At 44.7% G+C, this 26,024-nt stretch overlaps 1 protein-coding gene across 1 annotated transcript in view; it reads left to right on the forward strand.

The window, feature by feature from the left end:
* Positions 1-26,024, forward strand: part of LOC120926680 (pinopsin-like) — a 55,951-nt gene that overhangs the window by 12,127 nt on the left and 17,800 nt on the right. Inside the window, exons 2-3 of the mRNA XM_040336815.1 lie at positions 4,173-4,355; positions 20,912-21,057. Coding sequence (XP_040192749.1) covers positions 4,173-4,355; positions 20,912-21,057 — 329 coding nt within the window. The remainder of the gene's footprint in view (positions 1-4,172; positions 4,356-20,911; positions 21,058-26,024) is intronic.

A 26,024-nucleotide genomic window follows, 5' to 3' on the forward strand; every position in this document is an offset into this window, starting at 1 on the left:
ACAGCTCTTCACTATCCAGCCCCCTCCCCCCCCCCCGCCAATTTTTTTTTAAACCCACGCTTACCTTCTTGCCAGTCCCTCACAGTTTAAGGCACTCACAGGCCCAGCATTGTCCCGCTGAAATCCACCTCTCTTCTGCCCTGGTTCAGCCCCACATTTTCTTTGGTGAAGTCATTGGGAAGCTGCCACTTCTTCCGGGTTCAGCCAGAGACTCTCCTGGTGACATGCCATTAGGCCCCCCTCCTCCTTTCTAAATGAAGAACTAGGCCTCCTGGGATATGTTACGTATATATTCCAGGAGGCAGAGCCGATTACACTGTATGCCAGTGCAACAGCCAGTGTCTATGATCAATATCAATAGTCACAGCAATACAATGTCACTCTAGTGACACAGCACTGCTGTGGTGACTGTGATATATCATTTTTTTTAACACACTGTCATCAGAGCAGTGTAGTGTCACTATGGAGACATTGCAGTACTGTAGCAGTGATCATATACAATGGCTGGCTGCTCTTATATCACTGAATGTTAGTGCAGCCAGCCATTGTCTTATATCACCACCACAGCAGTATGTTACTAGACCAATGCAGCCAGTCAGTGTCTCCATTCATCACAGCACCAGCCACAGTGTTCCAAATCATCACTGCACCACAGTGTCACCATAATAGTGCAGCCAGTTACAGTGTGCCTAATCACCACCGCATTAGTCACAGTATCCCTGGACCAGTGCAGCCAGCAACAGCAATTGTTGGTCCCTGCCCCAAAGTCACCAGATCAATGTATACCATCAAAAGTGCTCCTGATCGTCACCATACCAGTCCCTGTGTAACCAGACCAGTGTATGCCATCAGCAGTATTTTTGCTCATTGCCACACCAGTGTAAGCCAGCAACACTGTTCCTGATCACCGCTACACCAGCTGCAGTGTCACAAGACCAGTGTAAGCCAGCAACAGTGTTCCTGATCACTGTCACATCAGTCCCAGTGTTACCAGACCATCGTATGCCATCAACAATGTCCCAAACTCCATCACACCAGTTTCACCAGACCAGTGTATGCCTGTAACAGTGTTTCTGATTGCTACCATTCCAGTCTCCAGTGTTGCCAGACCAGTATAAGCCATCAAAAGTGTCCCTGATTGTGCCACACCTGTCCCAGTGTCACCAGCCCAGTGTATGCCAGCAAGTGTTCCTGATTGCCACCACACTAGTCCCAGTGTCACCAGGCTAGTGTATACCAGTGTCACCACAGCCAGTGAAACCAGCAATATTGTCCCTGATCACCAACACATCAGTCCCAGTGTCACCAGATCAGTGCAAGCCAATGTTTCTGATTGCTGTCACACCAGTCCTAGTGTTGCCAGACCAGTGTAAGCCAGCAACGGTGTCCCTGATTGCTGCTACACCAGTCCCAGTGTCTCCAAACCAGTGTAGCCATCAACAGTGTTCCTGATTGCTGGCACACCAGTCTTATTGTTACCAGACCAGTGTAAGCGATCAACAGTGTTCCTGATATCTGCCACATCTGTGAAAATGTCACAGACCAGGGCAGCCAGCAAACATGTTCTTTATTGCTAGCCACAGTAGTGCCAGTGCAGCCATCAATATTGTCCCTGATCACCACCACATCAATGCATGTTGCCTCTGCCTGCTACCTTGTATGGACACTGCCATTTTTTCTGGACCACTCTTTTGCCTGTTTGTTGACAATGTCTCTGCCTGAAGTGACCCATCTGCTCATCCCACTGACTGCATTCCTGTGGGACACCAGTCCAATGCATCCCATGCACTCCTGGAACTACAGGAACTCTTTTGTTATTCCTTTCTTCAATCTCCTGTACCTCCTGGCCAGTAAAGATTGCATTCCTAAAATTGCTGTACATTCTGGCTAACTCCCCTTGCAAAATCCCTAAGTTTTTGTTTAAGCGTATAGATACGATCTGCACGGCATTCCCCCGGGTGGCACTTGAAACACTAAGGTTGCCAACACATCTGGCAGGTTTGGCATTTCCTAACTTTTTTCTATATTATCTAGCATCTCAACTGGTACATATTTATGATTGGCTGCAGCGATAGAAAAAAAACGATCGTTAGTAGGCACGATCATCGGTTAAAAATCCACGCATGCTCAGACTAAATTAGGGGATGGGAGCGCTCGTTCTGGTAAAACTAGCGTTCGTTATGGAGATGGCACATTCTACATTTTTAAAATTAGTGCCTCGTTTATTGCAGCGCATTTTTTCTTCGTTCTATTGCTAGAATAAAGACGTTGTTTTGCTGATGGTATTTAGACAGAATTCTCCCATTCTGACTTCTTTTTGTTTTTGCTTGTGATCTCATGAATAATCCTTTTTTTTTTTTTAAAAAAGCCAGATCTCCAAAAAAAAAATGAAGTATTAAAACCAGTATTTCTGCTTTGGGTTTTTACAAACTCAAGTCCCTGACCAGGTCATTTAATGCTTACCGTGTTATGAGATGAGGCTTACCAGACATACACAGTTCAAAATCGTGATAATTGTCACTGTCCGTGCCTGACTGTTGTATTGCAGCATATTCATCTGTTTTGTCCAAGCTTCATTGCTCTAGTGGCTTTGGAACTGTCAGATTGTCATCATGTGACACTGGTCTCATGACTGAAGGTGGATTGGGGTATTCAATTGATTTTTATCAGAGAAACCAGTGCTATTAGACAGAAGTAATAGTCTGTCAAGTGATAATTCTGTTCACACCATATCATCAGGACAGCAAATGGCATTGACTTCCGAGTTCCTCTGAGCCAAGCTTTAAAATTGGCAGTACATCTTGCACAACAAAAGTGAGGAGACCTTGCCTTGACCACTGATCCTACATACAAAGTACAGTTCATATGCTTTCTTACCAAGTCCAGTCATGGTGCGACTTTGAGTGTGCACTCGACCACAAATGTATCAGAAAGCATCATGATGGCCCTCTGAAGACACAACGCGGTCTATCATTTCACAGGAGTGAGCGTCTACCCAGGACTCACTGGAGCAGTTTTTTTTTTCGTTCGTAAGGAACCATTAACTGAGTGAGCAGATGCAAAGCTCTATGTGATACGCTGTATACCAAGTTTTATTGTGTAAGCATTTCTTGTATGCAGGGGGTTTTATTCACATTAATAAAAGGTTTTACACTATGTGGAGCTTTCCCTTGTATACTTACATATCCGCACTGCTGCACTCATCCATCCACTGAAACCGGACTGCCGCATAACCAGAGAGGTGCTGCCAGTAATATCCAGAGAGAATCTATCAGGCAATACTACTTTTGGCATCTGGTGAGTAAATTACCAAGGGGGATCATATGAGCAGTTACAGTGACGGAATCTTCACAACATCAGCTGTGATCAGATTTACCTGCCCGCTGTCTGTATGAATCCTATGTGAAACTTTACTAACAGTGACAACAGAGTGTGAAGGGAACCCTGATTTACACTCATGGGGACACAGCTGTTGGTGGTGTAGCCTACATTAAAGGGGACTAATAAAGCTCTATTACACTGTTTTGTTTGCAGGATATGGGTGCATATCATAATTGGAATATTAGATTCCTTTAAGCGCTGTTAATGTTTTTTTTTTTTAATGAAGCATACGTTTTTATGGTTCAGACATTGGTGAGACATTTCTGCTGTCACCAATCGTCCTATAGTAAATTAATAACTGGCTTACTTGTACTGTAAATTACATTTACATAGACAATGCTATGACTTTATGTCAAAATACATGGAAACTGACATCAATGAAATGAGTAGCATCTGAGCATGCAAGTTGCTTTTATAGCCTTTCTACGCAGCATCTGTTAATTCCTACCTAGGTAGGCATGTTCAAATTGTACAAAGTTCCACAAGTGTTATGGAACATGCCCTGAATGCATGTCTGCACATACATGAGTTACACAAAGCATCTTCTAACACAAGCAAAAAGTCAACTTAAAATATATAGAAGAATTTGCAAAACAGAAGATTTCTATAAAATAGTACATGATAGGTTACATTACAGATTATTTTTGTGATTAGCAGTCAAAAATCTATATATACACCCAAAAGAGTTCAGTAAGAAAAATGTTATTGTCCACTGATATTGATTAACACAAAGTGAGAAACTAGTCATTCCACTGCATCAGTAATGCATAGTATTCTATATTGTGTTGTAGGTATTGTGGGCCTTTGGTCACTGGCAATATTAGCCATTGAGAGATACCTAGTAATCTGTAAACCCATGGGGGATTTCCGATTTCAGAAGAAACATGCTGTTATGGGGTGTTCCTTCACCTGGATTTGGGCTAGCATATGGACATCTCCACCTTTGTTTGGCTGGTGCAGCTATGTTCCTGAAGGTAATTTTTTTTTCTTACTAATAAAGGTAAATTAATATTTATGTCTTGCAATCTGGCACCATTTAAAAATAACCACAGTACAACACATCTATGTTTTAACTTTGTCTAACGCAAACACCGAATCTTAACTGTTTTGAAGCTGCTGAAAACTTTGTATCAAGTATATGACAGCTGATCCATAAGGGCTCATGCACACTGCATGAGCCCTTAGCTCAAAAAAGCGGCTCCTATAGGTTTTTGAGTTTTTTTGCTCTCTCGTGTTAGCCATTGTGTCCATGCACACTATGGCTTTAGCAGAAGTTTACAGGCATATGCTCTTACAGGCAGAGAAATCCTCACCAAACTCACGTTTTTGAGAGGAGCTTTGGAGCAGAAAAGGCCCCTAAGTGCCCAAATGTGTGAAAGTGCGAAATATCATGAAAAAGCTCAGTGAAGATGTTTTGTCCCCTTGCCGCTCTGTGTCTCTCAGGTGTTGCTGGCAATGCTGCCAGTATCTGCTCAGCAAGTTACACACACAGGCCGATGTACTTCTTAACCAGAGTAAGGTTTATTACTCAAACATTATGGCATTCTTACATGGAGGAGTCTTAATCCAACAGCTTCTGTCCTTATCAGATGTAATCCCTTCTCAGCCTCATGTGTCTGCTTCCAGTTCCCCACACACACTGTCTGACTTCCTGGTACAGCTCCTCCTCCCCCATCATGCATCAGGAGAAAGAGGGTAAAGGTCATAGTGATCTATCACAAACATCACACCTCCTTTCCTTCCCAAAAAACAAACAAAACAAAAACATAACAAGAGAACAACATGTTGAACACATAACATAACAAGGCAAGCAAGATCAGTTCAGCAAGTAGTATCTGCAACTCAGTTCTGTGATTTTTGCAGCACTTCATGAGCCCTTTGTCTCTGTTTTCTGACCTCCAATGTGTCCCTTAAGATTTCAGCGCTTTGCCAGCGAGGCGTTTGACGTCTTTGACGGGTAGACTTACGAAGAGGCACAGCACCGGGAGGGATAGAGTCGGTCAAAGGTTCTGGAGATTTCAGTGGGCGTCCCACAGACAAATCAGTCTCTGTAACTCCAGGCACAGGACTGGGCTCCTCAGGAATATGGTCACCAACCGGTTCAGGGTTTGGTTGTAAACTTGTGGGATCATGCCAGACACCATGCCATATGTCACCAGCAGAGTTCAGAGTAGGCTCTGGTGGGTGGTTAGAAAGAGGGGTCAGGTTTGTCACTAGTGGCCGGCAAATGCGCTTCCTCAATTGCGAAAGGTGTCGTTGAACACAAATGCCTTCCTCCAGGCGAACAAGGTACATTCTTCTGGCAAGAGTTCCATCAATAACGCCAGAAAGCCAAGGAGGCAAAGCCCTGTAATTGCGAGACCATACAAGATCACCGGCACGGAATCCCAGACGGCCCGGTGGAGGAGGTGTTGGTGACTCTTCCTGCGGACTAACTAAATCAAGTTTGGTGCGGAGATGCCTGCCAAACATAAGAAAAGCCGGTGACAGCCCAGTAGTAGCATGTTTCGTGTTACGGTACATGATCAAAAATTCCAGCAGCTTCTCCTCTGACAGTCCAACCTGGTTCAGAGTGGACAGTAAGTGCTTCTTAAATGTCTGCACAAATCGTTCTGCCAGCCCATTCGAGGCTGGATGATAAGGAGCTGTTTTGTAGTGTTGGACGTCCAAGCCACTAAGGAAGGATTGAAACTCATGCAATGTAAATTGAGTTCCATTGTCGGAGACTATGGCTGTTGGCAAGCCATATTGAGCAAAGAGCTTCCTTAAGACTGGAATGGTAGCAGCTGAGGTAATAGAAGGCATTTGAAAAACCTCCGGCCATTTTGAATGCGCATCTACCACGATCAAATACATTTTACCATGGATGGGGCCAGCAAAATCAAGATGGAGTCTGGACCACGGTTCTGTTGGCCATGGCCAAGGTTGCAGGGTTCCTCTCTTTTGGGGTCGCTGGGCTTGACAGCACCCAGGACATTGAGCAACATAATCTTCAATTGCTGTATCCATTTGTGGCCACCAAACATAGCTCCGGCCTCGCTGCTTCATGCGCACCACACCAGGATGGCCTTCATGCAGTATCCTTAGCCTGGTTGATTGCAAGTACTGGGGTACAATCACTCTATTGCCCCATTGTAGGCAACCAGCATTAGTCACAAGCTCACATTTTCTGGAAAAGTACGGACGAAATTCACCTGAAACTCTCTCTGGCCATCCAGTCTGAACATAAGAGAATATCTGAGAAAGGAAAGGATCTGTGGCTGTATGTCTGGCAATCAGGGAGGTGGACATGCAAGATTGTGGCCTGTGTACTTCCACTACACGTATCTCTCTTAGTGGGTGGTCTCCAAGTGGCAATCTGGAAAATGCATCTGCATTGCCATGGGTATCATGGGAGCGGTATCTGATAGAATAAGCATAAGCTCCTAAAAATAAAGCGTACCATTGTAAGCGAGATGCGGTTGTTGTAGAAATTCCTTTCTGAGGGTTCAGTAATGACAACAGAGGTTTGTGGTCAGTGATAAGTGTGAACTCCCGACCATAGATGTACACGTGAAATTTTTTTGTGGCCCATACAATGGCCAAAGCTTCCTTGTCAATCTGGGAGTAGTTTTGTTCTGCTGAGGTTAAAGACCTGAAGGCAAAAGAAATGGGGCGCTCCGTGCCATCCGGCATGACATGGGAAAGCACGGCACCCAGTCCATAAGGCGAGGCGTCACAAGCCAGGATGACAGGTTTCTTTAAATCATAGTGGACCAGAACTCGAGAAGACAGAATGAGTTCTTTAGAAAGCCGAAAAGCTTCTTCACATTTGTCTGTCCATATCCATTTAGCTCTTGTATCCAGTAAGCGATGTAATGGGTAGAGCTGGGGTGCTAGGTTCAGCAAGAAACGGTGGTAGTAATTTAGGAGGTCAAGGTAGGACCTGAGCTGGGTGACATTCCGGGGGGTAGGGGCATGGGTAAGGGCTTTAACCTTTTCTTCAGTAGTGTGTAACCCATGTCGGTCCACCGTGTGGGCACAAAACTCCAGTTGAGTCTTGAGAAATTCGCATTTTGAAAGATTGACACGTAAACCATACTTTTGGAGTCTCTCTAGCACAGCTTCAACATTCTTTCTGTGTTCTTCATCAGTGGGACCAGTGATGAGCATGTCATCCAATAGACATTGGGTGAAACGTATTCCTGCCAGGACCTCATCCATGATCCGCTGCCAGATGGCTGGAGCTGGGGCTATGCCAAAAACCATGCGGTTATACTGGAATAATCCTTTATGAGTGTTAATGGTCAACAGATGGCGTGAATCTGGGTGTACTTGGAGTTGCAGGTAAGCTTGCTTTAAGTCTATTTTTGTAAACTTTTGCCCTCCAGCCAGTGAGCCAAATAAATCTTCAAGTCGAGGCAATGGGTATTGATCCACAAGAAGTTGGTGGTTCAGGGCTACCCTGAAATCGCCACAAATCCTAATGTCTCCATTCTTTTTCTTGACAGGCACAATTGGCGATGCCCATTCACTTCTATCCACTTTCGTTATGATCTTTTCAGCCAATAGGTGGTCCAGCTCTGCTTCCACTTTCTTCCGCAAGGCAAAAGGTACTGATCTTGCCTTACAAAAACGAGGTGTAGCACCAGGCTTCAAGAGGAGGTGGGCCATCTTTCCTTTTACGGTGCCCAAAGAGTCCTCAAAAACCTCTTTAAAACGTGACTTCAGGGATTCCACCCAACGGTCTACTTCAGAAAGCAATGTATATTGGGCAATGGCAAAAGGAGGCATGCCCAGGGCTTTGATCCAGTCCCTTCCATACAGCGAAGGACCTCCATTCCATACAACATAAAGGCGTAGACTTTGACTGCGGTTGCCTAATGTAACAAGGGGTTTTACATAACCCAAGGGCTGTAGTAGTTCCTTGATGTAGGTTTGTAGTGTGAGCTTTGTAGGTTTCAGCGGCAGGGACAGACCCGATGCCTTTAAATCAGTCCATGAAATGACAGACACAGCTGCCCCTGTATCAACATCCATGGAGACAGGACAGCCATTGAGTGTGACATCCACTTTAATCGCAGGAGTACTCCCAGCTACTCGAAACAGTCCAACATGCTGGACACAGGTCTCCTCATTAGAGCTGAAACCGTTATTGTCCATATCCACACGGAATGTCTGCTTATGTCTATCTTTTGTGGTAGTGTTCGGGGAGCGAGAGTTGCGGCAAACACGTCCAATATGACCAGTCTTTCCACAGCGAAAACAAACGACATCCTTGAACTTGCAAGCAGGCGTACTGTGAGTAGTGTTACCACAACGGTAGCAACTCGGGGTCCCAGAGACAGAAGAATTAGGGTGGCAAGGTTTAAGCTGAGTGGCAGGGGACGGGCGTCTCGAGCGTTGAGTGATAGCAGTGTGGAATATTTCCTCACCCTGGCTTGCAGGAGTTGTAGGTGTGCCTTCAGTAGGGTGGCGTCCCGTGTTGCCAACTCCATGACCGTAGCAAGGTCAGTGGCTTTCGTCAGAGTCAAGTCGGGTTCTGTGAGTAAACGTTTCTGTATGGCTGGGTCGCAGAGTCCCATGACGAACATGTCACGGAGAGCCGTCTGCAGATAGTCTCCAAACTGACAAGTGGCAGCTAGTTTACGTAAAGCAATGATATATGTCTTTATATCCTCCCCGGCTTGCTGCCTCCTATTGTAGAACGGCTTTGGGTTGTAGTGTGCATGTAACGTCTGAATTAACTCAGGCAGGGGCTTAGAGGCCGGCTTGTCTGGAGAAATGAGGTCTCTGAGAGTTCCATATGCAGCTTGACCCAATGCTGTGAGAAAAACTGCAACTTTCTTATCTACAGTCACATTATTTGCTTCCATATACTGTTCCAACCTCTCCACCCAGGAGCTCCATGACTCAGCCACAGGATCAAATGGTTGAATAAACCCTATGAAGGCCATGTGTGCTAAAATCCACAATCTTCGTCGCCACTGTTATGTCCCCTTGCCGCTCTGTGTCTCTCAGGTGTTGCTGGCAATGCTGCCAGTATCTGCTCAGCAAGTTACACACACAGGCCGATGTACTTCTTAACCAGAGCAAGGTTTATTACTCAAACATTATGGCATTCTTACATGGAGGAGTCTTAATCCAACAGCTTCTGTCCTTATCAGATGTAATCCCTTCTCAGCCTCATGTGTCTGCTTCCAGTTCCCCACACACACTGTCTGACTTCCTGGTACAGCTCCTCCTCCCCCATCAGGAGAAAGAGGGTAAAGGTCACAGTGATCTATCACAAACATCACAGAAGATCAAATGCACAAAAAAAGATAAATTATTAGAGGGTTTGTAAAAAAAAAAACGCTTATGCTCAAAAAAGCTTGCAGACACTCAATTAAAACAAGTAAAAGAGCACAAGAAAGGACAAGCTTCTTCAAGCTTTTAGCAGAAAAATACAATTTCAAATGCCTGTAAAATCTGCTTTTTTTTTTTTGAGCTGCAGTGTTCATGAGCCCTTAAGTGTTCATGTACACTGCTGCTGGTAAACAGACATTTAGGAGTAGTTGGGGCGTTTTTTTTAGCTGCCCCTCTATGTTATCTTATCAGTACATGTACACAGGGTCCTTTATAGTAGTTTGTAGGCAGTTGAGTTTAGAAGCATTTTTGGAAAGCAAAAACATGCGTTCAGGACAGATGCCTGTAAATGCCTGTAACCGCTTGTAAAAGCAGTAACTCGCATTTAGCCATGTGTCGTTTACAGGCGTTTTTCATTTTTGACTATTTTCCAAAAAAGTATTTTCTTTTTTTTTCTTAAAGCTTCTAAAACCGAATTAGGAAACGTAGCAAAACGGAAATTTTTAAACGTCGGTTACTATCTGTCAAGTTAAGGTCTCATGTATACTGCTGCTGGTAAATGGACTTTTAGGATCAGTTGTGCATTTTCAGCTGACCCTGAATTTCTCCTCTATGTTATCTTATCAGTACATGTACACAGGGTCGTTTATAGTCCTTTCAAGGCAGTTGAGTTTAGAAGCTTTTTTTGGAAAGCAAAATAATGGGTTAAGACGAATGTTCAGAGGCATTTGAAATGCCAAATTATTATTTTTTTCTTTACAAATGCTTCTAGACGCAAACGCGGCTAAACGCAGCATGTAAATGCGCCTAAACGCCAGTTTTTAGATGCCGGTTTCTAGCGGTCAAGTTAAATCGTTCCGTGTACATGAAGCCTGAATCGTTCAAGAGAGGTTTTAAAATGTCCCATGTACATTAAGCCTAAGATTGTACTCTGTTAGAAAACAAATAATACAAAGATCACTGTTGACATGTACAGTGCAGTAACCTTTTGCATCCAATCAGCTTTCACCTTTTGTAAATCATTGCAATTACAAATGACTGCTGTATGCTTGTTCTAGATTACATGCACTTTATACTTTGCAATATGACTTTGTTAATTAAGTCTTACTAGTGACACTGAATATTACTTTGCATAAAAGCCTCTTACAATACGTGTCATGGATATGCAATAAAGTCTGGCAGCTTACCTGATCTTCATGTGTTCATTAGAGGCCTGACCCTCCTTTTGACTGTCTTTTATCACCTTCCTCCCTGTATTGCTCCACCCTAGGCCATCCCAGGAAGCCTATATTAACCACTGCACTGCTAGTCTGCTTTGCTGTTCAATTGTGTTGTTAGCTTTAGTTCCTGTCTGCAGTGTGCTACGATTATCTTCCTGTGTACCGTTTTTGGCTCGTCCCTGACTTCTCCTGTTTGCCTGTGATCCTGACCTTTTGCCTGTCCCTTGGTTACCCTTGTCTGCCTGTTGCCCTGACCTCGGCTTACCCATCACTACCGCTTGTCCTGCTTGCTGCTTCCCCTCTCTCCCTGCGGAGCGTGACCTAGGGGATCCCAGGGGTCGCGACCTGGATCCAGCTGCGGTGAAGGCCATCCTCACCACTAGAGGCTCTGGTGAACACAAAGCTGGGTCTTAGACTCCGTGCCCTGGGCGATCTTGGGTTCACGCTTCCTCTCTAATCGCAGCAGTCGGCCATAGGGTTCACTACCCTGTGGTGCATCCCTGACCCCAACGGGGTGCACTTGTCACCTGGCCACAGGTGACCTGACAGTTTGAACAGCCATAAATCCGGCCGATATGTCGCTCCCCGGAGACGATCCATTACAGGGCATTGTTCGTAGACTCGAGACGCATGAAGCTAATCAGGCTCAGGTGATGTGTTTTCTTCAGGATCTGGCTTCCCGATTTGATCAGCTTCAGACCTCGTTGGGAACCCCGAATCCCCAACCCCAAGTACAACCAGTGGCTGCGCCTGTCGCACCAGTCGCAGAGTCACATTCACTGAAACTACTACCTCCAATCTGTTTTTCTGGAGACTCTAAGTCCTGCAGGGGTTTCGTTAGCCAATGCACTATTCATTTTGAGCTCCTGCCTCAACACTTTCTGTCTGATCGGGCTAAGATAGCCTATATCATTTCCCTCCTCTCTGGTGAAGCCTTAGCCTGGGCTGCCCCTCTGTGGGAATCGATTGATCCAGTGGTTTCTAGCCTGTCTGTTTTCTTGAAACTTTTTTGGAATATCTTCGAAGAACCGGCTCGTGTCTCTTTAGCGGCCAGCGCCCTTTTACGTCTCCACCAAGAATCCCGTTCGGTGGGACAATATGCTCTTCAGTTCCGTATCCTCTCAGCTGAATTGAGCTGGAACAATGAGGCCTTAGTCGCAACCTTTTTGCATGGCCTTTCTGATAGAGTGAAGGATGAATTTCCAGGAAGAACCATCCCCACTGATCCGGACGGAGTGTTCTCCTTGTGTAACCAGATCGATATTCGCTTTCAGGAAAGGACCCTAGAAAAGCGAAGCCAGCATTCCTTGGTCCTTAATCAGCCTGAGCTCCCCTCTCTTCAACCCCTGGAGCATCTCCTGCCAACTGAGGAACCCATGCAGCTAGGTCGGACCAGGCTATCTCCCGAGGAATGTGCTAAGTGCAGAACTCTGGGCCTGTGTCTCTACTGTGGGGGCAAAGGTCATTTTCGTGACACTTGCTCTCTTCGCCCGGAGAAACGCTTGGGTTCAATACATCTGGAAGGTGGAGTATTGGACCCAGAAATATCACCTTCACCTTCTCGTCTTCTTCTTTCTGTGTCCCTTCATCTCGGTGCTTCTTCTCGTTGGGTCTCGGCATATCTAGATTCCGGAGCCGCTGGCAACTTCATGGACTGGGAAATCTCATCATCCATGAGACTTACCCTTTTGCCCCTCACCATGCCATTGGTGGTCTTGGCGATTGATGGCACTGTTCTCCCAGGGGGCCCCATTCGCTTCCAGACACTTCCTGTTAAGATGTCAGTAGGGACACTTCACCAGGAGTGGATATCCTTCCTTATCCTACCTAAGGCCTCAGCTCCTATCGTTTTGGGTCTTCCTTGATTAAGGCTCCATTCTCCACACATTGACTGGACTGCCGGACAGATCCTGGCTTGGGGTCCCTCCTTTTCCACGTCCTGCCTACCCAAGGTTGCCCCAAAAGAGAAACTTCCTGTTGCCACCATTCCAGTATCTTTTGCTCTTCCTACCGCATGTAGTGGTGTCCGGGATATGTCCTGCAATAGTCAGGCTGACACACTTTCTAGCCCATCTGGCACTCTGAATGAGGAGCCCGCCTGTGAACCTGAGCCGATCATTCACTTCAGGTTACCTTTGTCTGTCCCTAAAACGCACAGCCAGGCTAACTTGTCTGCAAGTTCCACAGTCGCTACGCCTTGTGATGCAATTCGGGTAGTCTCTAGACCTGACTGTGCTATTCAATCAGCCTCTGCATCAGCTATGCCAGGCCAGCCCATGCCCAGTGAGCCTCCTACCTTTTCTTGTTCAGGACCTTCTGCAACCTCGCCTTATCCTAGTACTATTACGTCCATTCAAACCTGTCTAAGGGGCTCAATCCATCCTATGGATAGATTGCCTCATTCGGCCAAGTGGGGTTTTCTACCTTGTTTTCAGGGCTCTCTGCATTCTGCTGGTTTTTCTGCTATCCATCTTGACTCCTGTGTCATGTCACCTTCTAACCAACCTGACCTCAGGGTTCCTCTGACCTCTGACCAGTCTGATGGTCCTGTGCTAGATGCCCAGTTCATCTTTAAGGGTCTGGGAAATCCTCCTCAGATTCCTGTTGATCCTCTCATGCCCTTACTTATTCCTAAAAGGCCTTTAGTCCTCAATAAATCCTCTTGTCTTCTCCCTACTTCGGTTCTGGTCAATGAGGATAATATAAAGTATGAGGTTACTCAAGTTCTGGATTCTCGTCTCTGCAGAGGCATTCTTCAGTACCTTGTGCTTTGGAGAGGGTTTGGTCCTGAGGAGGCGTCTTGGATTTCTGCATCTGAGGTCTTTGCGCCCCATTTGTTGAGGAGGTTTCATCTGGGATTCCCCTTTAGGCCTGGGTCAAGGCTGGGGAGGGGCCATAATAGGCAGGGTACTGTCATGGATATTCAATAAAGTCTGGCAGCTTACCTGATCTCCATGTGTTCATTAGAGGCCTGACCCTCCTTCTGACTGTCTTTTATCACCTTCCTCCCTGTATTGCTCCACCCTAGGCCATCCCAGGAAGCCTATATTAACCACTGCACTGCTAGTCTGCTTTGCTGTTCAATTGTGTTGTTAGCTTTAGTTCCTGTCTGCAGTGTGCTACGATTATCTTCCTGGGTACCGTTTTTGGCTCGTCCCTGACTTCTCCTGTTTGCCTGTGATCCTGACCTTTTGCCTGTCCCTTGGTTACCCTTTTCTGCCTGTTGCCCTGACCCCGGCTTACCCATCACTACCGCTTGTCCTGCTTGCTGCTTTCCCTCTCTCCTTGCGGAGCATCACCTAGGGGATCCCAGGGGTCGCGACCTGGATCCAGCTGCGGCGAAGGCCATCCTCACCACTAGAGGCTCTGGTGACCACAAAGCTGGGTCTTAGACTTCGCGCCCTGGGCGATCTTGGGTTCACGCTTCCTCTATAATCGCAGCAGTCGGCCATAGGGTTCACTACCCTGTGGTGCATCCCTGACCCCAACGAGGTGCACTTGTCACCTGGCCACAGGTGACCTGACAATACGTACATAGGTTTATTCTATAAGATAATGCAAAGAGCTAGGTTTTTTTCTTACCTGTAGAATCCTTCTCTTGGAGTACAATATTGGACACAGGCTTACATTAATTAAGACCATGGATTATATCATGCCACCTTCAGAGGAGGACATTACCAATCAAAACTGTAAGGACAGTCCATATAACCCCTCTCATTATCAGCAATTTTCAGATTTTGTTTCAAAGCAATGTCCTATAAGAAAAGGATTGTACAGGTGCAAAATCAATTACAAAAATCCTTATTTCTTAATCGTACATCGCTAATACATTATTAACTCAAAATAACCAGTAAAAGGCTATTAAAATGTCATCTTTGTAGAACTTTGGGTACCATAATTTTTTGGAATTTCATGGGCTTGACATGTTTGGTACCTATTTACTTAACACAACCCCATCTTTTATATTTTACTAAAAATTGGGTAAATTATTGTGTTTGTTTGCACTAAGACTTATTTTAGTGTATTTTTCCTGAAAATATGCATTTGATAATTAGCTATACAAATATCATATGAAATAAAAAATTGCAACTACTAAGTAATTTCTAGCAAAAAATGCTGATTTTAACATGTGTGCAAAAAATATAAAGAATGCTGTGGTAGGGCAAACTAAAAGAGCGACTTGAAGCACCTTACGACCAAAGCTGGCATTAATAGAGGCCTGAACACCCACCTGGTAAAACGTAAACATGTAAAAGGAGAACCAGGTGGTGGCTTTGCAAAACTGAGGAATAGACAACTGTTGCTGAAAGCCCAAGAAGTACCAGCTGAATGAGCCAAATGTGTTTTACCAGGCTAAAGACTCCTTAGAAAAAATGTGTCTAATCCAACTACAAATAGCAATACAGGACATCCCTTGCGGGAGCAGACAGAATGAAAAAAAGGAATTTGAATATTGAAGCAGTGGCCGAGAAGAAAACTCATGCTAATCCTAACCCTAGGGCAGGATGATGTCCTAATTAAGATGGAAGGGAGAAACCCCCTTGGGAAGAAAGGATGATCATGGCTTCAAAACCATTGTCCTTATGAAGAAAAATAAAGGACTTTGTACCAGATAAGGCTGTAGGTTTCAACACCTGCCTCACGGATGTGTTACCCACAAGAAAAAAACACCTTACAGGTAAGGTCAGCCAAAGGAGTATTCCAAATTGGCTATAAAGGAGGTTACTCTGAAACTGACAAGACCACATTAAGCTTCCATACTGAGACTAGTGAATGAATGGGGGACACTATATAAGCCACAAATGAGTAGTCAGAGGTCTCAGAATGAGAACAGCCACGACTGAAACTTGACCCTTCAGGGTGCTCAAGGCCAAGTACTGATCCAGTCCAAACTGGAGAAAGGACAGGACGCACAGAGTCAAACTTCTGTGCTTTGACAATTAAGCCTTCCAGGTGTAATGATTGACATTCCGAGAGGTCAATATAATAGCTGAAAGCAGTGTAGGAATAATGGCGTTAAAGAGAGCAAAATCCTTCAGGACTTGGGTTTCAACAGCCAAGCCATCAAAGCCAACAAACGTGAAGCAGGATGGTAGAATGGCCCTTGAGACAGCAGGTTGTGTTGGTTAGGAAGTGCCCAGAGTGTCTCTGGGGAGTACCAAGTCCTTCTGAGCTAATTTAGTGCCAAGGTCACCAGTATGTTCTCTATCTTGACCCTGCAAAACAGCTGACAAAGAATTTATAGCGGTGGGAAGGCATATATTAACTGAAACTGATCCCATAGGGTCACCAGCACTTCCACTGAGAAGGCTCTTGGATCCCAGGCAATGAACCTTTCCACATTGTTGTTAAAATGGGTGTCAACAGCTCCATGTCCTGCATCCTCCAACCATGACAGATTTTCTGAAACACTTTGAGGAAAAGAGACTATTTCCCCATTTTCAGGCACTGATGACTGAGGAAGTCTGCCTGCCAACTGTTTCAGTGTGAACCACTGATGTAGGCAGGGGAGGGCTGGCAGCCTTAGGCATGGGGGGCAAGTCCAGTCACGTGGCCCATTGAACCACCGAATTGGCTCACCATCCATCTACACCACATTCCCGAGAGATAGAGAGAGAGAGACTGCTCCATATTGTCCGCGAAAGAGAGAGACCATTTGACACTGCTTGCCCAGAGAGAGAGAGAGACTGCTTGACACTTCCTGCTCAGAGAGAGAGAGAGACCGCTGGACACTGCCTGCACAGAGAGAGAGAGACCGCTTGACACTTCCTGCACAGAGAGAAAGAGAGACCGCTTGACACTTCCTGCACAGAGAGAGAGAGACCGCTTCACACTTCCTGCACAGAGAGAGAGAGAGACCGCTTCACACTTCCTGCACAGAGAGAGAGACCGCTTGACACTGCCTGCACAGAGAGAGAGAGACCGCTTGACACTTCCTGCACAGAGAGAGAGAGACCGCTTGACACTTCCTTCACAGAGAGAGAGAGACCGCTTGACACTTCCTGCACAGAGAGAGAGAGAGAGACCGCTTGACACTTCCTGCACAGAGAGAGAGAGAGAGACCGCTTGACACTTCCTGCACAGAGAGAGAGAGAGAGACCGCTTGACACTTCCTGCACAGAGAGAGAGAGAGAGACCGCTTGACACTTCCTGCACAGAGAGAGAGAGAGACCGCTTCACACTTCCTGCACAGAGAGAGACCGCTTGACACTGCCTGCACAGAGAGAGAGAGACCGCTTGACACTTCCTGCACAGAGAGAGAGAGACCGCTTGACACTTCCTGCACAGAGAGAGAGAGACCGCTTGACACTTCCTGCACAGAGAGAGAGACCGCTTGACACTTCCTGAACAGAGAATGAGACTGCTCCACATTGCCCGCAGTGCGAAGCGGTCACTCTCTGTGGGGGCAGTGCGAAGGGGTCACTCTCTGTGGGGGCAGTGCAAAGGGGTCACTCTCTGTGGGGGCAGTGCAAAGGGGTCACTCTCTGTGGGGGCAGTGCGAAGCGGTCACTCTCTGTGGGGGCAGTGCGAAGCGGTCACTCTCTGTGGGGGCAGTGCAAAGGGGTCACTCTCTGTGGGGGCAGTGCAAAGGGGTCACTCTCTGTGGGGGCAGTGCAAAGGGGTCACTCTCTGTGGGGGCAGTGCGAAGCGGTCACTCTCTGTGGGGGCAGTGCAAAGGGGTCACTCTCTGTGGGGGCAGTGCGAAGGGGTCACTCTCTGTGGGGGCAGTGCGAAGCGGTCACTCTCTGTGGGGGCAGTGCGAAGCGGTCACTCTCTGTGGGGGCAGTGCGAAGCGGTCACTCTCTGTGGGGGCAGTGCAAAGGGGTCACTCTCTGTGGGGGCAGTGCAAAGGGGTCACTCTCTGTGGGGGCAGTGCAAAGGGGTCACTCTCTGTGGGGGCAGTGCGAAGGGGTCACTCTCTGTGGGGGCAGTGCGAAGGGGTCACTCTCTGTGGGGGCAGTGCAAAGGGGTCACTCTCTGTGGGGGCAGTGCAAAGGGGTCACTCTCTGTGGGGGCAGTGCGAAGGGGTCACTCTCTGTGGGGGCAGTGCGAAGGGGTCACTCTCTGTGGGGGCAGTGCAAAGGGGTTACTCTCTGTGGGGGCAGTGCAAAGGGGTCACTCTCTGTGGGGGCAGTGCAAAGGGGTCACTCTCTGTGGGGTCGAAAGTTTTCCAGCCATCAGAATACAGTGATCACTGCTGGCAGCTATAGCAGCCAGCAGTGATTGCCAAAAAAAAAAAAAGACACACTGGTTGTACTGAAGTCAATTGATAGATTGAATTCTGTACAACCACATTCTGCACATAGATAGATTGAACTTTGTGCTGAACCAGCATAATTTCAATCTGTCTATGGTGGCCTAGGTCAACCAGCCTTTGGGTTTAATAATACCCTCAAATCTTGAGAAAGAAATGCTCCACTTGGGTGTAGAAATTCATTTTTTACTCCACCTTATTTCCAGAAATCTTAAGGTATTAGATGTGCAAACAATAAGGTGAGAACACATCTAATACCTACTGCGAGTAATGGAAACAAGGTGGAGTTCAAAAGTGAACCGTGCCATTACCTGGAGGAATTGGCATTTAGGGGGTAAAACAGGCAGGGAGGAAATGTGATATCACCTCCTCTGCTTCACTTTTCAGTGCCTGCTGCAAGTGAATACAAGTTTTTGGGCTCACACTGGGGTACTGGCAGTTTTCCACAGTCATAGTCCCCCAGGTTGCACATTTTTGCTGCATTTTCTGGAATTGCACCAAAGATGCAGCATTCAGGACATTTTGTGCACTTTCAGAACATGCAGTAAAAATGTGCAACCTCTATATGGGAATAGGGGAAACATGCAGGAAGACAAACTGCAGGATACCAGTGTGAGCCCACATCATAACACCTGGGTAGTGTCTGTCACAGGCTGCTAGAAAAAAAAAAAAAACGTTTTAGCTGCAGAGAGGGGGAGGGTGGAGAAGCTCACTTACTTTACTTGTCCCAGGAAACTCACTGCATTGGAGCCGACTGCTCGGATTGAACTTCCCGCCCACACATCTTCTTCCCAGTCAGCGCACAGGCTGGCCATAGTGTGGGCGGGGAAAGAGAGAGCAGCCTCTGCCAGCCAATTGTGTGGAGGAGGGTGGGAGGGGCTGGGCTCTGTAACACAGACTGTCGGCTGTGAGACAGAAGACATCGCTGCTCACAGTGCTGGGTATAGCTGCCGCACTCGGCCAGCTCAAATACTGCGCATGTGCGGTCCTGAGCTGGCGACAAGGCAGCCTTTGCAGAGCATATCAGAGCAGCCCAGGGGGAAAACGCATCCTTGTCCCCTGGCCCAGTCCGCCCCTGGATGTAGGGGGGGGATAGGAACATATAAATCCAAATCCTTGATGCTAGAAATTGCCCTTTATTGCAGTGAATAAAAGCCCCAAAATTATTCCTCCTAGGGAACTGGAACAATCACCTCTGAGTGCAGTTGCTTCAAGGCAGTCTGAAGGGCCTGCAATCACTCTGGAGATGTTGGTAGGGTTGAGGGCATAAATCAGGGAGAAGACAAAGATCAAATTATGAGCCTGTGCACCTGGGACACCATGTTCAGGATGCAAAGATCCCAAATGTCCTGAGTCCAGGTGAGCAAAAAGGCCAACAGACTCCCCGCACATGTAGAAGTGGGAACACTCTTTGATTGTGAGGAGGACTTGGCTGGCTTGGACATTTAGGACTTGCAGTGAAACTGAGTGAAGTACTTGAATTTGGAAGCCAAGGTGTGGGAGGGATAAAAAGAACATTTTCAAATTATAGAAGAGGCCAATTTTGTGGCAGGCACCTTAGCTTTTCTGTGAGTAAGAGTTTGCTCTTTACTACCAAGACTTAATAAAAATGTCAATGGACTCTCCAAAGAGTAATTCTCCATCAAATTGAATTCCTTTCAAATGATTCTTACAGACAGCCTTCAAATACCAGTTTAGAGAATCCTGCACATCTAGACTGACATAAGGAATAGGCAAGATTTTTTTCCAAGGGAGTTCGCCAAACCATCTATAGAGCAACTGGGAGGAGCCCCAACGTAATGAGAGATCCATCAGCATCAATCTAGGGTAGTGTGCTATGTGCTTGGCCCAGACTGCTACATCTGTAAATGGTCACAAAAAACACCATTGGTTGCATGGCCAAGCTTGACAGGGCAGAAAATCTTTTAAGAGGGCCTCTTCAAGAAGGAATACCCCCTCCAATATGAAGGGAGTCTTCAGGGATTGGGTCACACTGGTCTAAATCATCACTGGACTGGACCTGCCAGTGACTGGAACTGTACAGCACTTAATTGTGCAGCTGTACCAAGCGTGCGTGCCAAACACACAGTCAAGTACCAGAGGTGCAGCCTTGCTTCTTCAATGCAGCAGGGGTTACCGACCGATCTGGAAGCTGCAAGGTTTCCAGTGGCTACAGATGCATCTAGGGGGAGAAAGGACTTCTAGGGGGAGAATGAGAGTGTGTAGGCTTCCCAATCTTCCAGGAAGAAATTGGGTAGGTTGTCTATCACCTAAGGACAAACGCAAAAAAATGGAGGATTGCTGATAACTGAAGAGGTTATGTGGGCTTTAACACCTTTGTTTGTCAGAGTCCTCCCCTAGAGGTGGCAGCATATAACCCATGGTCTTGATTAATGGAAGCCTGTGTTCTGTACTTTACTATTAAGAAATAGCAAAATAGTTCCTAACACACAGTGGGGAAAAACTACCCACTGGTTGAGATTTCCCCTTACTTCATGTCCTAGTGACCTGTGAACAAGCAAAGGAACTGAAACCTGACAGAGGTTCTATATTTAAAAAAAAAAAGTCTTTAATGTACATTGTCACTGCTGGAGTTTGAATTTTAAAGGGCCAGTCATCATTTTTATTTTGGTATTAGGTAGCATTTAATATGCTCAATGATTTTGTCTTTACAAATCTGCAGATCTTATTTTCTCACATCTTAATACTTTTAGTATTTCTTACCTAGGTCTGAGGACATCATGTGGACCCAACTGGTACTCCGGAGGTACAAACAATAACAGTTATATAATGGCTTTATTTATGACTTGCTTCGCTATGCCTCTTATTACCATCATATTCTCCTATTCTAACCTTCTAATGGCACTACGGGCTGTAAGTACTGAAAATACACTTTTCCCATATCAAGTTACTACCATGTACTTTCATACCGATTTGTGTTTGCTCAATGTAATATTAAGGGGGTTCTTGTTTTAAAAGAGTTTCATTTACAATATTTTGAATATAATGTGCCATATTGTCATTTTGTTTAAATTACATAGCACAGCTATGAAAAAATCATCATGAAAAAACGAAAATAAAGGCTACTAAGCCTAAAGATCTTAAAGCAGATCCTCACTGCACCTGAGTACCACAAACCAAAAAACAAACCCACTATTTAATAGATTTCTAATATTCAAAGCAAACTCTCTCTTCCATCCATGTCTCCATGCTTTATTTTGCTGAGAAATCACTTTGAAAAATAACCCCCTAGCTATTCTGGCCATGGCCATCTTGAGTAAAGGGCATATGATTAACCACTTGGCACCGGCAACACGCAAATGTGCGTCCTCTTAGTAGGTGGGCCGAGCGGTCACATATTTGCGTGCAATAGTGCAAAAACAGATGTGCTGAGATCACACACCCTGTGCGCTCCCGACAGTTACCAGCGGCTAACGGAAAGCTAGCACCCATCAGGAGCTTTCTGATCATGTGACCACCATGACAGCCAATTATGGCGGTCACATGACCATAAACCCCGCCCCTGTCTCCCAAAATCCTAAGCCCCTTAAAGAGCTGTGAGGTGCCAGCTCCAAGGGATTAATTTAGCATTTAATTCCTAACAGAATTTTATTCACATTTTTGTGTATCACCAACACGCATTATAAGGGGACCTAATCTAAGTAGAGCTTTTCTCTACATAAGCCTACCGCACACAGGCACCCGACACTTTTATCACGCACCTAACATCAGAATGGTTGGAGTAAATATAAGGACCCAGTTATAACACAACCAAGCAGCGCCACTACCCTGCACACCCAGAATATATAAAGTGCCTTAGTGTTAATAAATGAAAAATGTGTTATCGTGCAAACTCCAAAAATGTATACCATCATACAATATCATACAATATAGGATCAAAAACGTCATATATCAAATATAGTGATCCAAATACATACAAAAATAATTAAAGTGATCCAGTGACAAAAAGTGCTGCATGCAAACAAATATAAAAATTTCATATGAATAATAACATCATTAAATAATAAAGTCTATTCCAAAATTATTCACAAAGTCTTCGATAAGCATTATCTGTCAGTACATTTTAGAGATAAGCACAACAAAAACCCAGAAGGCAGGGCCATCTTTTCCATTGGGCACGCTGGGAAGTTGCCCGGGGGCCCCGCTTGCCTGGGGGGCCCCACCGGCTGCCCAGCAACCCCAGTAAAAAATTGTGGAGAGTGATGGGTTAGAACTGGCCATGCCCAGTTTGCGGAAATCACAGAGAAGATCCGGTCCTCCACGAATGTGGGGGGTTGCTGATGGAAGGGGGGAGTGAATGCAAAAATGTAAGGGGGCACTGATATAAAGGTTCCCCCTCTTATATTAGTGACCCCCCTTACCTAAGTGTATTTACTCTACGGAAGGTGGTCTCTGGTCACCAGAGTGCCCCCCACATCAGAGTTCCCCTTTACATCGGAGTCTGCAGGATTCCCCCTTACAATGCAAGGGGGAACTCAGTCTGCGGACCCTGATGTAAGTGGGAAAGAGAAAGCAGTGGACTCTGATATAAGGTGGTCTCTGGTCACCAGAGCCCCCCTACACATCAGAGTTCCCCCCTTAGATCATGATCTGCAGCGTTCCCCTTTACATAAGAGTTCCCTTTCACTGTAAGGGGGAATCCTGCAGACTCTGATGTAAGAGGAAACTCTGTGCTGGCTGGGTTATAGTAACCTGACCTTCATGTCAACGAAGACATTTTTTTTTTTACTTTTGTTTAACTTCAACACATTGCTAATAGCACTAGCTATATGTTTATAGTTTAAATACTGACATTTGCATTGTTCGGCACTGAAAACTGTAATTTTAGGTACTTTTTTTGCATTGGCAATAAAAAATGTGGTTCTGCCAGTAAATTCTATAATTTTTGTCAGTAAATTCTTGTGCGTGATTTTGTAGACAGGGCCCCAGTGCACTGTATTGCCCGGGGGCCTATAATGCTCTTAAGATGACACTGCCGGAAGGGATGCAGTTTTGGGGTCTAGAGGCCCCAAAACGACATTGGAGATGTTCCAATTACATAAGGGAGATCAGTAAGAAGAATCTTGGTGGATACACCAATTGGGCTCTCTAGCGCCGGGAAGGGTTAAATAAAGAATTTGAACTAAAATGTTTTTTGAGTAAAAGTTAAAGGTAGGGGTGGCAGTTGGGATCTATTGCAATTTTATTGATATAGTATATATGGGAACAATGCACCCCATAATGTGTACATGCTATAAAGGGATGGGCTCTCCGATGCAAGGTTATTAGTATAAAATTAGTTGTATGCATATGGACCTTTGCATTAATTTTATTGGTTCCCAATCAATTAGTGGGAATAGTGGGTTTTAAGTGGATTAGTTCCCAGATGATATAAGATGGAGTCCTTTTTATCAAATCATTTTATATATATATATATATATATATATATATATATATATATATATATATATATATATATATATATATATATATATATATATAAAAATCTGGAATCTGGTTTAGTCACTGATCACAGTCATACATTATGCATATTGTCAATCGCTATGTGAATAGAAGATGCGGGTATGATTAGGTCCTTTTTATTATATTTTAATTTATTTATTTCTGGTGTGCTCACTGATTGCAGCCATTATATCACATACATTGCCAGTTGTTATGTTAATGTTCATTTGTGCAGCAGTAAAATTTGTTTATGTACAGGCAATGTATTTCTGTTAGAAATAGTGTGTTTGCTCCTATGCATCGTTCTGGGGTTAATCTGATTAGTATGGTCCAATCAACTGCGTTGTCTTTTGCAAGTTATATGCGGTTGCGGAGCCACAGCAAGATGGGGTAGCTATTGGGAGTCCGTAATGTACAATGGGTGATTAAGGGTGTCTAATCTCTGTGATCATTGTCTTCAATGTGTTTCATAGAGTCTATGGACGATAGAGTGTCCATGGTCTACAAGAAAATGGCCACCATCATTTTGTTTATTAACTGACAGGCAAACGGTTCAATCACAATCCCCATGAGGAAGATATGATTTATCCCTATATCGACACATGTTGGGGAGGGGACAGGATGGTGCAGGAGACAGCTGATCTGTCTCAGAACGGAGAGACACACTATTTCAGCGTTTTAGCATTTTTCTGGGCCTTCTATAGAGTGGTGCACTGAAGCATCAGCAAATGTGAGTTTATTAATAGAAGTACTGTATCACACTATCAAGTTTCTTTATGTTTTATGCAAGTGTGGAAGCAGCAATACTGAGTAGCCCAGGACTCCATTACGGACACTGAACCCAGTGGTGGTTCAAAAGCGTGTTCTGACTGAACTTAATTATGAGGTCACACACTCCAATGTACACAAATAAAGGGGTAGCACCTGAGTGAACACGAGAACACGAGTTGTATCACCAGCACAAGCTGTGAACAATTTTGGAATGGACTTTCATATTTAATGATATTGTTATTCATATGAAATTTTGATATCTGTTTGCACGTAGCACTTTTTGTCACTACATCACTTTAATTATTTCCGCATGTATTTGGATCACTATATTTGATATATGAAGTTTTGATCCTATATTTTATGAAATGTTTGGAGTTTGCACGATAACACTTTATTTGTTAATTTATTAACACTAATGCCACGTACACACGATCGAAAATTTCCAACAAGAAACCGTGGATTTTTTCTGACGGAATGTTGGCTCAAACTTGTGTTGCATACACACGGTCACAAAAATCTTGTCGGAATTCTGACCGTCAAGAACACGGTGACGTACAAGACGTATGACGAGCCGAAATCAATGAAGTTCAATAGGCAGTTCGGCTCTTCTGCTTGATTCTGAGCATGCGTGTTTTGCTGCACGTTGGAATTGCATACAGAGGAGCGGATTTTCTGATAGGAACTTTTTCCGTCAGAAAAAGAGAGAACCTGCTCTCAATCTTTTGTTGGCGGAAATTCCGACAGCAAAAGTCCGATGGAGCATACACACAGTCGGAATTTCCGACCAAAATCTCACATCAGATTTTTCTTGTTGGAATTTCCGATCATGTGGCACTTTATATATTCTAGTATATATTTGGATCATAAGATTTATGATGTTTTGATTACACATTTTATGGTAAAAATATTATTTTGCACGCAAACATGTTATTTATTTTGTGTCATTGCAATAAGGCACTCATGCTAACATCCAGATAGCGCAGCATTTCCTTTATAAGTGTTGCTTTTGGCCGGTCGTATGGGACATGATCAGTGCTAGCAGCTGTCCTTAGAGGAGGTGTTACATATTTATATATGGTAGCTCGCAAGATTTATTAGTTTTAGATAAAAAAAATATATATATTTTCACAATTTTTTTAATATATACTGTCACTAGTGCAGTACATCATAAAACTGGTGTGGCGGTGATCAGGGACATTGACTGGTGACAGTATGTAAAAAAAAAATTAACCATTTTTAATCATTTTTTTGATACACTGTGACCAGAGCAATACCGTGTTACCATAGTAACACTGTATTACTCTGGGGAAATGATCAGAATTTGTTTTCATTTGTTAAAAATTATGATTGCTTATACCAGGGAATTTCACTGTTATAAACAACCATTTTTATTTTTTGGAAATGTCAAAAAGCACTGTGCTCAAATATATGTTTTTTCTATTCTCGGTGCTCTAAACCTATACTGTAATAATAACAATAATAATAATACATTATAGTGTGATATACCCACAAAAGTTAAAGTGTGATTGTGCAAAATATATTCAAATCAATAATCAATGTAAACAGTTCATGCAATAATTTAAATACAAGTGAAATATTTCATTGGA

The sequence above is a fragment of the Rana temporaria genome, chromosome 2 (assembly GCF_905171775.1).
Source record: "Rana temporaria chromosome 2, aRanTem1.1, whole genome shotgun sequence".
NCBI classification, from domain to species: domain Eukaryota; kingdom Metazoa; phylum Chordata; class Amphibia; order Anura; family Ranidae; genus Rana; species Rana temporaria.